Here is a 14284-nt window from a genome sequence, read left to right as displayed (position 1 = left end):
TTGATTTACAACACATCGACACCAGCATCTGCTCTTATCACCAAAAGCTCTTGTGTCTCTTAGTAATGTTTTCTGAAGTCCACCATTGGACACACACACACACGGGACCCTAATGGATCTGATGTCCCTCCCCGTGCAGGACAGAAGTTCCTGTGTCCTCATAACGAGACCAGGTTCCCGTGTTCCTCCCTCTCAGTCCTCTATCTCACCTGCTCCCTCTTTATAATTGGGCCTCCCGGCGCCGGTGCAGTTAGCCCTGGCCTCTGCCCCCTGCCCAGCCCTGAACGTGACTGATGGCCGGGACTCATCAGTGCAGAAGCGGAAGCCAACAGTCCGTGAGACTGGAAGGGCGAGCTGTAGATTCACTGCAGCTGGATACACTGCCTCAGAGAGAGAGAGATAGAGAGACACTTGGCCCCTGAGGGTTTTTCATTCTCACTAAAGCACCACCCTATTGGGCACATCATCCATTTCATTAAACCTGTTTTCGATTTTCCGCCAAGGTTTGAGATTGGCCGAGGCTTTAAAGAGAGCAACGGGAGGCAGATTGATGTTTAAAAGTAGAGTCGCCCTGTGACACGCTCTGAAGTGGGTTGTCGTGCTGCGCTGATATTTGCTTTAATGCTTTTAGCTTGTAGAATAGGAAGGATTGCTGTGGTGATTATTTTTGTTTGTATTTATTGTTTGGTTTTGTTTTTGCAGTGGCATGCATGCAAGCTTTAAACTTTGACTTGTGCATGCGTGTGTGTGTGTGTGTGTGTTTGCGTTGCTTTGGTATTACTGACTGTGTGTGTGTGTGTTCCAGACAATGCTGCCCCATGGGATGCTCGCCCTTCAGCCTCCCCAAGCCTGTCGGAAGTAGCCCCTCCCATCGACAGCCTTTCCATGTCATCGCCTTCATCTCATCTGGCCCCGGCCCCCGACCCACCTCACCTGCTGCCTCTGGACGTCCCTCGGGACGCGGGGGCACGGGACGGCCGGACGGAGCGTTCAAAGAGCCCCCAGAAGGTCGAGCTGCTAAACCCAGATCCCATCGGCCAGGGGAGGAGAGCGGCTTCCACCGGCGGCAGCGGCAGAGCCAAGAAAGAGGGCGGCAGGTCCTCCCGCAAGGGGCACCGGGTGCAGCCCACTACTGAGGGGGAAGGGGGCAAAGAGGGGCAGAGTGGGGAGCTCAAAGCCTCCAGGAGCACCAGAGGGAGGTCCAAGGAGAGACAGACCGGGGAAACCAGAGAATCCACCCACTCTCCCAGCTGCTCCAAGCTCCCACACACCAACGGGACCAGCCGAGAGGACGTGGAGCGTTACGGCGTCGGGTGGCAGCAGCAGGTGGAGTCGGAGCAGTGCAAGCCCAGGCCCAGGGACCGCAGCCTGGGAGAGAGCCGGCCCAGTCTGCCCATCAAGACCACCAGCAGCAGCAGCAGCGGCGGTGGCGTAGCAGGGAGGAAGGTCACGGTCTCTCCCGGGCCCTGGAAGATCCCCGGGTCGGACAAGCTGCCCAGCACACTGCGCACTGGCACGTCCACGCTGAGCAGATAACACCGCGGCTCCGGGCAGACGACAGGGGCCACACTCATCTGAGCTACACCACCAACATCTGGATGACCCCACGATCCCCCCCCACCACCCTCCTGTGCTTCTTTATCTCCCCCCACCTTACTCCTGTTCTCCCATGAACCAGAGTCAAAACCACGGGGCTGGCGGGGGGGGGGCAGGATGATCTGGACCACGTGTTTTTAGAAGTTTATTTATGATACTGTACTCTAAATTATTTTGAGAAATATTTTACACCCACCACCTTAAGAACTGGTAAACCATCCACCTTTTTGAAGAAAACAAAAAATGGAAGAGCAAGTAGAATGTGTGTGAAGTGGGGCGGGGGGGGGTTGGGGGTTGGAGGGATCATTCTGGGGGGGGGGACAGACTTTTTAAAAAACTCCTCCCTGAGCGTAACTTGGGGACAAACATGCAAATATAAACCAGATTTTTTTTATATATCTTCCCAGTGGAGTCTATTTTATGAAGCAGAATGTGCAGAAGAGGGTTTGCCTGTTTTTGACGTGAGCGAATGGAACAAAGTGCGACAGCGGAGATGATCAACAGAACTTTGCCTTAACAGAGACTGTGTGGGCCTGGCTCTGTCTTGAATACTCTATCAGATGATTATAGACATAGATATATTATAATGAATATGAATATGTGGGATCATTCTTGTAAATAAGATCATCTTTTAAGCGAACGGACCCTTATAGCTGAGCCGATGGAAATTCTGGTCCACGATGAAACAAGCAGAACCAGAGCGACACGGACCAGAACTCTACTCTCAGCGGGGGGGGGGGGGGGCGTCTCCAACAGCTGTTTTCTTGTTTATCTGCTTAACGAAGAAAGCAATCCAGGAGGAGGTGGAGGAGGAGGAGGAGGAGGAGGCGTGGCACCGACACAGAGGCAGAGTGCCTTAGACTGCCAGGGTCAAAGGTTCAACTCCGAGACACTTCAGAGGGTTTGAAACAGGCTGCTATACCAACACCAACTTTACAGAACATCAACAATAAACTGTATTTTTTTTTACGTGTGACGAGGTGAAATGCATCGTGGGTAGAAACGAGTCCATTACCAGAGATATTAACGCCCCGTGTTTGTGCACGCAGTTCATTCTGGGTCACGCTTCTTTTCATTACTGATTTCTTAATGAGGTCTGACACCGGTAATTTCCATGAATTATGGCTTATACAACGTGGCATAATTAAATGTCAGCTCACGCCAGAGCTCTGCACCCAAACCAAACAGAGTTCAATCTGATATCGAGTCTTCGGAGAGAAATCAATCTGGAACCTGAAGCAACGAAAGCCCTTGATTTTGAAAATGCAACATTTCTCTTTTGGGTGAGACGAGGCGGCTGAATATGATTCCCTTCCTGTGACTGTGTGTTGTTCCCTGTATGTCTTAATTGTATTATCTTACGTTTGTATTTTTTTACACAATAACCTGACACCTGACCGCCTGCTGAACCTGTCGCCCTTTCTGTTGCTTCATTTACTCCCGTCGAGCTTTTGCTTTCTTTGCACGGCACGTTGGCAGCTTCTCGATTCTTTGGGGAAACAATGGCCGCTGGATTTCAGACAACAGCCTGTCACTTCTAAGCAGCGACTCACAAAAGGAGGCTTCACCTGCTCAACAGGTTTGTGGGGATCTGTCATCTCCTCCAACTTTGTGTACGGTTGATTTGGTTGGAGTGGATGTTTGAACAGCAGGACAAAAGCTTGCAAACTGAGACCATGCTTACATTAGGTAGTGAACCAGTAGTGAAGAGTTTCATCCTTTGAGACGCTCGGTACTTGGGTTTCTACCACTCCCTGCTGCTCAGCTGTGATTGGATCCCTGTGGTGGGGGAAGGGGTTTCGTCTTCTCCCATCGTCTGAATCTTCTTTACTTACATGACATTAACGAGCGGTCATTCCCCCCCCCCCCACTCCCTTTACAAACAAACCAGAAACAGAAAATCATTACAGCCCATAACACCAGAGCAAATGTTTCCTCTGCCTCCTCCTGCAGACAGAGGGTCCAGCGGTGTTTGGGTAATGAAAGAGCGACGGGAGAGCAGTCATTATGTTTGCTATTGTAATCCCTAATTACACGAGGACTAAGCAGACTGACTTTAAAGCACAATCGCACACAGAAGGTTTGGGGATATGAATTATTATGTCACAGGAAATCGTCAGCCAGGCACAGCACCCCCCCTGCCCCCCACCCCACCTCAGTCACGTGGAACCTGGAGGGTTGGCGTTTGCAAAACAAGCCCCCAGACCTGAATTTCAAGCTTTGTCAGACTAAAGGAATTGAAACTGTGTCATCCTGGAATGCTCCTTTTATTTCCTGACCTCCTCTTTTGAAGCGAGGAGCAGAACGATGCGTGCTGCGCTGCTCTCCACGTCCGAGTCGTCTCCTCTGAACCAAACTGTCTGAGTGGTTTGCTCTGGGAAGCTGAAAGAACAAGAACACAATGTGTGTGTGTGTGTGTGTATGTGAGTTGGAAGAAGAAGAAAACAGCAACACAGGCTGCATCATAAACTCTGAAACGACTCAGCATCACTGTGTAGTGTCATGGCAGCGAGTAGACCCCCCCCCCCCCCCCCCCCCCCCCCAACAAATATCTCTATAAATATGACTGTGTACTATGGACGATCACAAAGAGTGTAAGTGGAGCAATTATTTTTATGAAATGCAACGCTATGGATATATTAACTTTTGCAAAAATCTTGTTTACCTGTAAGATATTCTGAATCGCTGTCAAAAATAAAATAAAATCTTGACACAACACGGAAGATCCATCGAGGAGATGCTGCTGTGATTTATTACGGTTGTCTGGTTTTATTTAAAGCACGTTACACTTGACTTTAAACCCCCTGTTATTCATTTATACACCAAATACACAGTTTATAATGTACAGTACTGTAGTTTTAAACGCGTATTACTGTACAAGTATAGTTTACGTGAAATTTCTGTTTTAACCAATAAAGAATGATAAAGTAACACAGCTAGAATTGTTTGACATTTTAGGAAGTTTGCTTTCTTGTAGGATGTTTGTATCAAGAAAGTAAATAAGGATATTTACCAAAAATGACAAACTATTTTATTTTAAATATTATTACACTACACTAGGTAAATCCTTACAGTATTTTACAAAACTTTTTCCCAGGTCAGTTCTTGGCCTTGTCCACTTGATGGGTTTCTTCCAGACAGCAGATTATGTTTGAAAAACGTTTTCAATAAGTGAAATTGATCAATATTTCATAAAAACGTTAATATATCAACATCCCAGTGTTGAATATGCTGAACAGGGGGTTTGGAACCCAGTGTTTTCAGAGCATGAATAACCTCAGACTGCTTCTTCCTCTGCAGTGTCTCTATCTGGCCACACAGCGGCCGTCTGATGGTGAAGTAGAATCCTGCAGAAAATACTTTAAAATTCCCTGATTGCTGATAATACTCAAGTGTACATTTCCTGTAAATATATGTAATAACTGGTTCTTTTCTACTTTGAGGCTTGAATAGAAGATCTCAGGAGTTTACAGCCTGTGTGCACATCAGCCATGTCTCCACTGGAGGGCAGCACAGTCTAGGGTTTATAGTTTCATGCTGCTTGGTTTCATAATTTCTGAACTTACATAAAGTTATTAGTCAGACTCTTATAACATTGTGAAGGGATTTTACACATTACACAACGTCGCACCTTCAGTGGTAAATAGCAGAATAAAACAGTTGTAGCAGCTTTCAGAAGAGTCGATCACCGGTGTTTACACTTCCTCTAGGTGTGGTTTTGTGGTGAACACACATCCTGTTGAAATACACAAGAAAACACGAGATAACACTGTCATTAGCATCTGTATTTATTTAAGAGTAGATTTTGCACATGAGCAATCCCTCAGATTTACATGTGTGTGTCCTCAGCATGAGACCGGTTCTCTTTTATTTGACCCTGTGAAGTAAACGTTAAATATACTCCAGGCTTAAAGAAGACATCCATGCACGTGGACAGAGAGATGAAGCTCCACAGGAGAACGACAACACGCTCCCCTGCAGAGGCAGCGCAGGCCGAGGGGCCGAGTACAGACCTCAACACACGGAGGAAGTCACGGCTGAGGAACCACCTCTGACGTGTTTATTAAACGGAACTCCCTCACTTTACAGATTGTTGGGCTCAACTGCTCAGAGATGGAGAATTCAGATTAACACAGGGTTTTGTCTAAGCTGCACAAAAGATTGTTTACCAGTTGACTCACCGCTCACACACACACACACACACACACACACTGATGTAATTGGCAGCAGACATGACTCAGATTTTTCTCAGCAGTATCTGATGAACTGATTCACCTCCTCCGCTGATGTCTCACTGAAGAGCTTAATGTTGCAGAACAACTGCAGTGATGAGAAAACATATAATAATATCACCCGAGATGAACTCACTGTGCTGCGATTGGTATATATTTTTGTTCGTAAGATTAGAATGAGAATTGCTGTAATTCAGAATCTGAAAAACATCCTCATCTGTTAAAGATATTAAATCCTCGAGGCTCCTCTGATCAACCAGATCCACTGAAGCTTTGTTTACCTGTATAAAAGTTGATTCCCTCTAATCTCAGTGTTGCCTCACTTGTGAACCTTCACGTGGGAAGAAGCCCGAGAGGCTGCGCGTCAAAGTGAGATAGTGACAACTGGTGAAAGCTTAGTAGAAACTCCCTTAAAGCCAGACTTTGAGATATCGGGGTCAAAAGGCCTAAAACGTATGTTATGAGGCCACCTTGACCTTTGACCTTTGACCCCCTGTATCTTATCAGTTGATCCATCCAAGTGTTCTTAGATTACCTGGCTGCTGTAGCAACAGAAGCAGCGTCTGAGTTGAAACTCTGCTGGACTCGTGGTGGAAGCTGTGAGATGTGGAGTAACGACACAGACTGGAGCTTCAAAGTGTTCTCCAGGCAAACGGCTGGATCACAACCGACATGCTGCTATTTGATTCCTGCCACTTGATGTCTTTAATTATACATGAGCAGGGAATGAAACGATGCCCCCCCGTGTTTTTTTATGTCCCGACACCAGATCTCAGCTGCAGAGGGATCGATGGATCATTAATGTGCGGGGGGTAAATAATTTAAAGACATGGTTTGAGTGAGCGTGAAGGATCTGGGTCATTAGATCACTCTGATCTTGTCTTGTTATATAGATTTGTTTATGTGCACATTATTTCAGGTCACAATAAAGAGTGAGATCATTTACAGGCGGCCGTAAACTTTCTTGGCTCCATGACAAATGCAAATACGACAATTTCCCAAATCCTTTATATATAATTATGTAAATGGGGAAACAGGGGATTCAAGTGAGTGAGACGGAGAAAGTGGAGAAAGAGGAGTGAGACTGAGAAAGTGGATAAACAGGAGTGAGACTGAGAAAGAGGAGTGAGACTGAGAAAGGGCGAGACACAGGGGTGAGATTGAGAAAGTGGAGAAACTGAAGTGAGACTGAGAAAGGGAGAGAAACAGACGAAGTGGGGGAGTGGGATGTAAGAGGGGAAGAAAGTGGTTCTAAAACTGTTCAATTGTTAAAATGTGTTGAGATTTATTATCTGTAAAATTGGTTGAGACTTTTGAGTCAAGATGTGAAACGCAAAAACTTAAAATTATAGCTTTTGCTCCCTTCATTTTATTTTTCTGAATATAAGCCCTTTATTTGAATAGGCACAATTGTCACACTTGATTTATTTTCTCTTATTTTGAAATTCCACCCTTTTTATTTAGATAATGAGAGAACATTATACATATCTGCGATCATACATATATATTCAGTTCTACGTTGCGTGACAATAAATATTGTCAAAAAGGTTTTGAATGGTACTGAATTCATTTGATTTGATAGTCAGGTAGTGAGTACATGCAGATGTTCATTCAACTACTAGGCTACTTAAATATATATCACAATAAATAGTGAGACATTATGAACTTCTGGACCTTTGCTTCAAGACATTTTCTCTAACTCGACCTCTTTACATTTTAGTTGAATATGAGCTGAACTATATTAATCATGTGTTAAACCCAAGGCCCATTTTCTATCAAGTTGTAAAACAAGTACTAAATATTTTCTACAAAATAATAAAGTATCATTTAACTACTGAGCTGTGTGTATTGTTGTGTATTTACTTTAATAATCATGCTGTTATGAATCAGTCCCATAATTAAAAAAAACTCCACTTGTTTCCTCCAGAACGGCGTGTGCCTGCGGGCCTGCGGGGCGGTCCCTGCGGGGCCTGCGGGGCGTGGAGGGGGGGACACGCCCTGCCACCTCCGGAGTCAGTGTCACCGGGTCCCAGCCTCCGCAGACACACGTTCACAGGCGGGCAGGCAGGTTGTGCAATCGACGGAGGAAGAACCGGGCGTCTTGAGTCGGTGGAAGTATCCGAGCAGCAGGAGCCCAAACGCGGCCGGTGGGTGGAGGCAGAGAGTCCGCAGCTACCGCACAGCCTCTTTGACAACCTCGAGAGAAAGAAGCCGCCCGCACCGAGTGACGTCCACGGTAAGGTGCGTTTCTATCCCCCGCCTTTTAGTCCTCGTTTCAGCGGCTGTGCTGTGTGGGAATGCGGGGCTGAGCGTGGCTCCGGGCAGGTGGCAGCGGGGCGCTGGGGCAGGGGCACGCCGCCTCTGGAGCATCTTCCTCCGCCGGGTAGGAGGATGCTGAGCGGGGGAAGGAGAACATGGATTCAGGGGGTTTGGGAGGTTGTGTTTGAATTGTTTGTTCGTGTTGTGTGGAGGGTTGTGTTGGCGTGTGTCAGCGCAGAGCTGTAGCCGCCTCAGACGGCAGGGAGGGCGGCAGACACCGGGACCGGAGCCGCAGTCAGCGTGGAGGAGCCGCGGGGAGCGAGCAGCAGTTCGCCGCTACACGTCTGGAGCTCGGCCTTCAGAGGAAAAGCTCAGAACTAATACACAAAATAAACTATAAAATACATATAACTGTATTTAATTAAATGTGAACTTCTTTCACTTTCAGCCTTTAAAGTGGCCCTGTACTCTGCCTGTCTGACAACCTGATGAGTCGGACCAGGAAGTTGTTTGAAAGTGAAATTGGTTATTTTTCACATAATTATTTATATATATATATTAGAACCATAAGTCAGAAAAAGTTATAATAATGGTTATCAACAGCTATTTGATATTATTTGCAGGCACACAAATCAGTTTCCATTTAGTTAATACCAAAATACACACCTGCTTCTGTTTAATTCCCTGTGATCGTTGTTCAATTATTATAATTAATCCAATTATTTATGGATTAAAAACTCAATAGAAAGTAGAAGACGTTGGAACCTTCCTTCAGCTTTTTTTTTTTAGTTTTTTATCGGAAGTAGTGTGTTAACCATTTCCGTCTTCACGTCATCAAACCGTGTTATCAGGGATTTATGAAAACGATAAATTTATAAATATTGTGATTTCTTTTTTTTTTGGCGATCGAAGCGATAAATAACAGAAGAGTGTGTGTGCGTGTGCATGTGCGTGTGCGTGTGTGTGCCATGTGGAGGCCACTCGTTGAATCACCTCCTCCTGGCTGATGTGTTCTGACTGAGATGAAGATGAGCCTCCTCATCGTGAGTTCAGACCCTTCCCTCCATGTTTATTCGTTTCTATATAATATTAATTTCATCTCCTCAGCTCAGGTTCACATCAGAACACAGAACCTGAGGTTTAATCCCCCCCCCCCCCCCATCTCGTTCAGAACTCTAAACATTGTGTTAAATGGGCTGTGAACTGAGAACCAGCAGGTTCTAGTGATTTAAAACCATTATTAAGTCCTCAAATGAGTTCTTTAGTCGTCCTCTATTGATTAACTAACTGACTTATCGTTGCTGCTGTATTTTTTAAAGGCTTTGTCATCATTAATCATGTCGTAGATCTGAACTAAACAGGTTAAGGACACTGATCATCTCCCCTTCATTCACACAAACATGCATAATTCAAACCCAGTAAGCCAATGGGGTCCCGGCCCTGATCGATATCAGACGTTTGTCTCGTGTAATTCATTCACCGTCTTCTTAATGAAGTCCAACCACTCGTGCTGAGTCATGAAACACTTCCCTTTGAAAGATTTGAGCACACAATGCCTTTCACACATGTTGAATGTTTCAACAAGTTCCATCATGAAATGTGGGGAATATATCTTATTTGATTCTATATATAAACTCATAAATAACATGTTCTGTGAGCAGGTTTCCCTCCTCAGAACCTGTTTTGGTGCTCGTCACTATCGCAGCTATAAAAGACCCGTGAGCTGATTTCTAAATCGAGATCACAAAAAGCTAATTATCACAGGGCGACCTACATTTTGCTCTCAGTTTAGTGTAATGTATTCAATTCTGTGTTCAGTCTGTTTAGATGCTGCTCGAAGGATTTATAAAATCAAGGCTGCTCTCGAAGTGGAGGATGTTTAAATGTTAATAATTTAATATATCAACTTTAATTTACAGAATAAACAAAGCAGAAAGTTCACGTTGAAGGGTATTTTACTCAGTAATATCGGTATCGGCCTGACCCTTAAATCTCTGAATGTTAAGTAGATGAGTTTCTTCTCAGTCGTCCTGTGTGTTTCCATTTGTCAGAGTTCTCACACAGCACAGAGAATGCAGAGGTATGTCTCTTCTGCATCTTTGGTATTGGGCCTCTGGACACGGCTGTGATATAAAGACCTCCTCAGAAGATATACATCTTTTCACTCATTGCCTGTGTGGAGGAGTGAGTCCTGTAAAGTGCACCACCTTCCTTAGCCTCAGATTGTTATCAATCAGTCATGTTGAAGTGTGAAGTAACACATCATGCACACATCTCCATTTGGACATTCTGAGAAGTGTTGTGTAAAAATCTCCTTGTTGATTCGCCTCCTCCGGGGAATTCTTTTCAATGTACGACAGTAAATCCCTCAGTGAAACCTGCTGGTTAAGTATCGCCTTTAGAGGAAGGAGGTGCCTGTTAGGTGACTCTTCATATGGGGAGGGGTGGGGGGGGGGGCTGCATTATTGACTGTTTTAGATATTGATAAGTCTTGCGATGATTTTCTTATTTTGTAATTTGATTTTAAAAAAATGTCAGAGAAATGAAAAAGGCTTTGTTCCACAAAAACGCTCTCTGGGAATCGTGCACTTCTAGGCAGACTTCATCACACAGGCTGAAGCTGTTCCACCTCATTCCATTCACAATCACACATTTAATCTGGCAGGACTGAGATTTGCTCATGGTGCAATAACTTTAAAAAGACACTGTAGGCTTTGTTGTTGCTCTAATTTGAATGTGTTTAAAAGTTACAGGTTGCTCTATTGTGATCGGTTGTGCCGTCTCCTCTACCACAGCAGGACTGTGTGTGTGTTGTGTTTGTGTTGTGGTCTTGCCAGTTAGAGCTGCTGAGTAGTGTCTGATATGATAAATGTTTTAATTCAAGAGCAAGAATCTGAATAGTTTAGTAAAACAAACAACAAGTAGAATAATGCAGGTGTTTATTTAAAGAAAAAAACGAAATAAGATAAAAGTAGTTCACACACACTGCGGTTGTGGCCTTTCTGCAGAGCCAGGTCTAAAGAAGGAGTGGAGTCCCTGCACCTGTGGTTCACTGGTTCTCAGGGGAACTCCCAGTTAGGGTTGATTCAGCATTTGGTGCCAAGGCGGTGGATTGTGAGGATAAATGAGCAGGAGAACGGGGCCACGGCGGCAACAGGGAGGGATTGTGTTGATCCCACATTCACCCTGAAGATGAACTTTACTTTTTCTTTTATCAATGTGGCTGAAACCATCTGTGATTTGAGGAACTAAAGAAGTTGGCAGGTTGGTTTAACTACATTCCACTTGGAAACACTTGGAGGTGAAAGTCGTCTCTGGCCACTTTAAATGGGAGGACTACAACACCTGCATTGAAGGCTCAAGCAGATGTTGTAGATACGGTCCCTTGTAAAATGTCAGAGTGAGCTCATGTGAGAAAACCACAGGAACATGTTAGGAAACACACACACACACACACACACACAAACAGGAGGAACAAGTGGAACAAGATTACCTCGAGGTGAAGTAACGACAGGCTGATTGCCTCGACTTGCCCTCGAACCAAAGCCGATCTTGTTCCACTTGTAGAAGTCAAACATGTGACACATTCTAAGTCAGTGTTTATTTTTTAAGGGAGCAACAAGGAAACAACTCTCTGGGGCTAATTTGGAAAGAGATGTTTGACTAAGACCCTGTTAGGTCAAACCTTGCTCTCCAGATCCGGGGCTTGTTGGATAAACACCTAGCCTCCTATACATTCGACCGTTTGTGGCCAGCAGCCAAAGATACACATAGTTTCCTCCTGTATGTCAGTCTTTGCTCTCCCACGAGCTGATCCTGTCTAACCTGCTATCCCCCCCTGACTGGTTGAACATGAATGGGTGAGCGGGAGCTTACTGGGATCATAACCTCCTCACGAACGCCACAATGCAGCAGAGGTGGCCGGAGTGCAGAGGGGATAGAGGGGCAGCCGCTCCCAGGGCTGTTTCACAGTGAAGAGTGCAGCGGCTCTTTAAATAAGAACACAGTCAATTAGCAAGTTGTTAGTGAAAGTGAGGGCTGTTTTCCTCCCGAGGTATTTCCTCATGTTTTTAATGCCGGCTTTGTGTCTGATGTGGAGCAGAATTAGTTAACGCAGCGATGAGTCTGAAGATTAAAGGGCAGTGTGAGTCACTTGATTATTTAAGTCATCCATCAAGGAAACCAAGCTTAATATTTGCCTACTGTGTCGACACTAGTCAGTGTGGTTGGTTTAGTGTGGTAACGACAGCAGGAGTCGGTGTTAGTCATGGTTTCAATGAGTTAAGTATCAGACATTTTAAAGATATTTGACACTGACCAAAGTGTTTGCTCAGATAAATCTTAAAATCCTGCAGCAATAACCACGTTTACCAGAAGAAAATCAGAACTGCACCACAGTAAACATCAGATCCCATTTTGGGTAAAACATCAGTGACTCTCGCCCGAGCATGAACCACATCTTCACTCCGGTGCCTGGAAGAGAGCGGCCTTTCTCATAATCTCTCCTCCTCGTCTGGTATCCAGCAGACAGCCAAAGCTACCTCTTTTTTCTGACACATACTTAAGGACATCTGACACACACTTACACACTCACACACTCACACACTCTCTTTATTGACAGAAATTGGTAATTGGCAACAACCATCGTTTGCCTCCGATAATATCACAATGTGATTGGAATGAGCTGTGTGTGTGTGTGTTTGTGAATGTGTGTGTGTGTTGTTTGGTGTTCCCTTGTGTCAAATAAGATAAGATTACACATTACAAGATTACTGTACGTTTCCGTCCACTAGCCGCGTAAATCTGAAATATTCTGTGGATGTTCATGCCTCTCGTGTTCAAAAACCATCAGTGTTGTGGTGGTGTTTTCGACCTCGGCTCTTATCTGATGGATGGATGGATGTGATACTCGAAACGCTCACCAACTGGTGCCAGAGCTGCTCTGTCATTAACTATATGAGCCCAACTGGGGAGCAACAAAAGATGAAGCTGTTGAGCACGTGTGTGAACTACTACATTATTCTAAGTGCAGTGTGTTCACTGTGATCTGTCTTTGCACCAGAGACCTGATCAGATCCCTTGGTCACAGATATTGGTTTCCATGTTTGCAGACGGGTGTTTGTTCAAAGGCATGAAGGAGTCTTGAGTTAGAAGAAGGTGTGTGTCTGTATTGTGTCACCGAGGTTTCCATTTTACACTTAAGCGTATTACAGATGAAATTAGAGCATGTGCACATCTTGGATTAAGAGCAAAGAGGTTATTAATCAGCCCGGAGCTGAGTGGTGTAGCTTTTAATGTTATTATATTCCCAGTATCACATTCAATACACTGGGAATCTTTATTAAATGCATGGGGGAAATGAGGGCTTTTAATGGGTCAGTCTTCACACCGACACACTGAGAGCGTCCAGTGTTCCGGGACTTTACCCTCGGAGTGAATAACCAACATGGAGCAGTGAAGGCAGCTTGAAGGGGCCTCAGACATATCCAGGTCCGGGCCTCTTTCCACTGTTGGAAAATGAGTCTGCAGGATAAGAGACGGTTCATTCGTGGCCTGTGCCCCAGTCTGCTTCTGTGATAAGGGCTTAGAACTGCCTCACCAAAAGGCCTGTTGCCACCACCACTGCATGTCTGCATATGTGAGCTTGTGTCGGGCTGCGGAAATCGAGGCTCGTGTGTCAGCCACTGTGTTAATGGCTTCCTTGGATCAATCATAAAAAACCACTGAGCTCTCTTTTCAAGTCAGTCCAAGTGCATCCACAGTGAAAATCAAACAAATCCCACGGCTGTGTCCTGAAACACTCCCTCATTCACTTCTCCTCACATAATAAACACTCAATATATTCACTGTATAGTGAGTAATGCACCGAGAGTGGATTCTGAAGGATGAATCGTCCTTTTGCACGAGGCACCAACAGGCGTGGCGTTGCAATAATGCTCTACACTGGAATCTATACTAGAGTCTCTACTGGTGGAAAAGTTTTACAACCAGTTTGACAAGTTTGAACAAAATATGTCCACTGGGTTGCAAACAAAGCCTCCGTTGACATAATTGATGAGTTATTTGCAAGTTAGAAACACAAACGATGACATTTACCCCAGTGCCCAGAGCAAGACGTGTGTATAGGATCGGATGAGACCTTCATAGCTCTGTTCCCCACTGTCTAAGTGCTCCTGAGCAAGGCACCTTACTCCCCC

General features: G+C 45.1%; 2 protein-coding genes across 4 annotated transcripts in view; both read left to right on the top strand.

The window, feature by feature from the left end:
- magi2a (membrane associated guanylate kinase, WW and PDZ domain containing 2a) overlaps positions 1 to 862 on the top strand; it is a 169971-nt gene extending 169109 nt beyond the window's left edge. The window contains exon 23 of the mRNA XM_053414651.1: positions 806 to 862. Within this exon, the coding sequence (XP_053270626.1) occupies positions 806 to 862 (57 nt within the window). The remainder of the gene's footprint in view (positions 1 to 805) is intronic.
- Positions 863 to 7865: 7003 nt separating this feature from the next.
- Positions 7866 to 14284, top strand: part of si:dkey-97m3.1 (fatty acyl-CoA reductase 1) — a 31356-nt gene continuing 24937 nt past the window's right edge. For 2 of the 3 annotated variants that reach the window (XM_053415156.1, XM_053415154.1), the window contains exon 1: positions 7866 to 8069. The gene's annotated coding sequence lies outside the window, so the exon portion shown is untranslated. The remainder of the gene's footprint in view (positions 8070 to 14284) is intronic. The other variant, XM_053415155.1, reaches the window with a different exon arrangement.

Source organism: Pleuronectes platessa, chromosome 22 (assembly GCF_947347685.1).
Source record: "Pleuronectes platessa chromosome 22, fPlePla1.1, whole genome shotgun sequence".
In the NCBI taxonomy this organism is placed as follows: Eukaryota; Metazoa; Chordata; class Actinopteri; order Pleuronectiformes; family Pleuronectidae; genus Pleuronectes; species Pleuronectes platessa.
The sequence above is the reverse complement of the archived record's forward strand: the minus strand, read 5'-3'. Positions and strand labels throughout refer to the sequence as shown.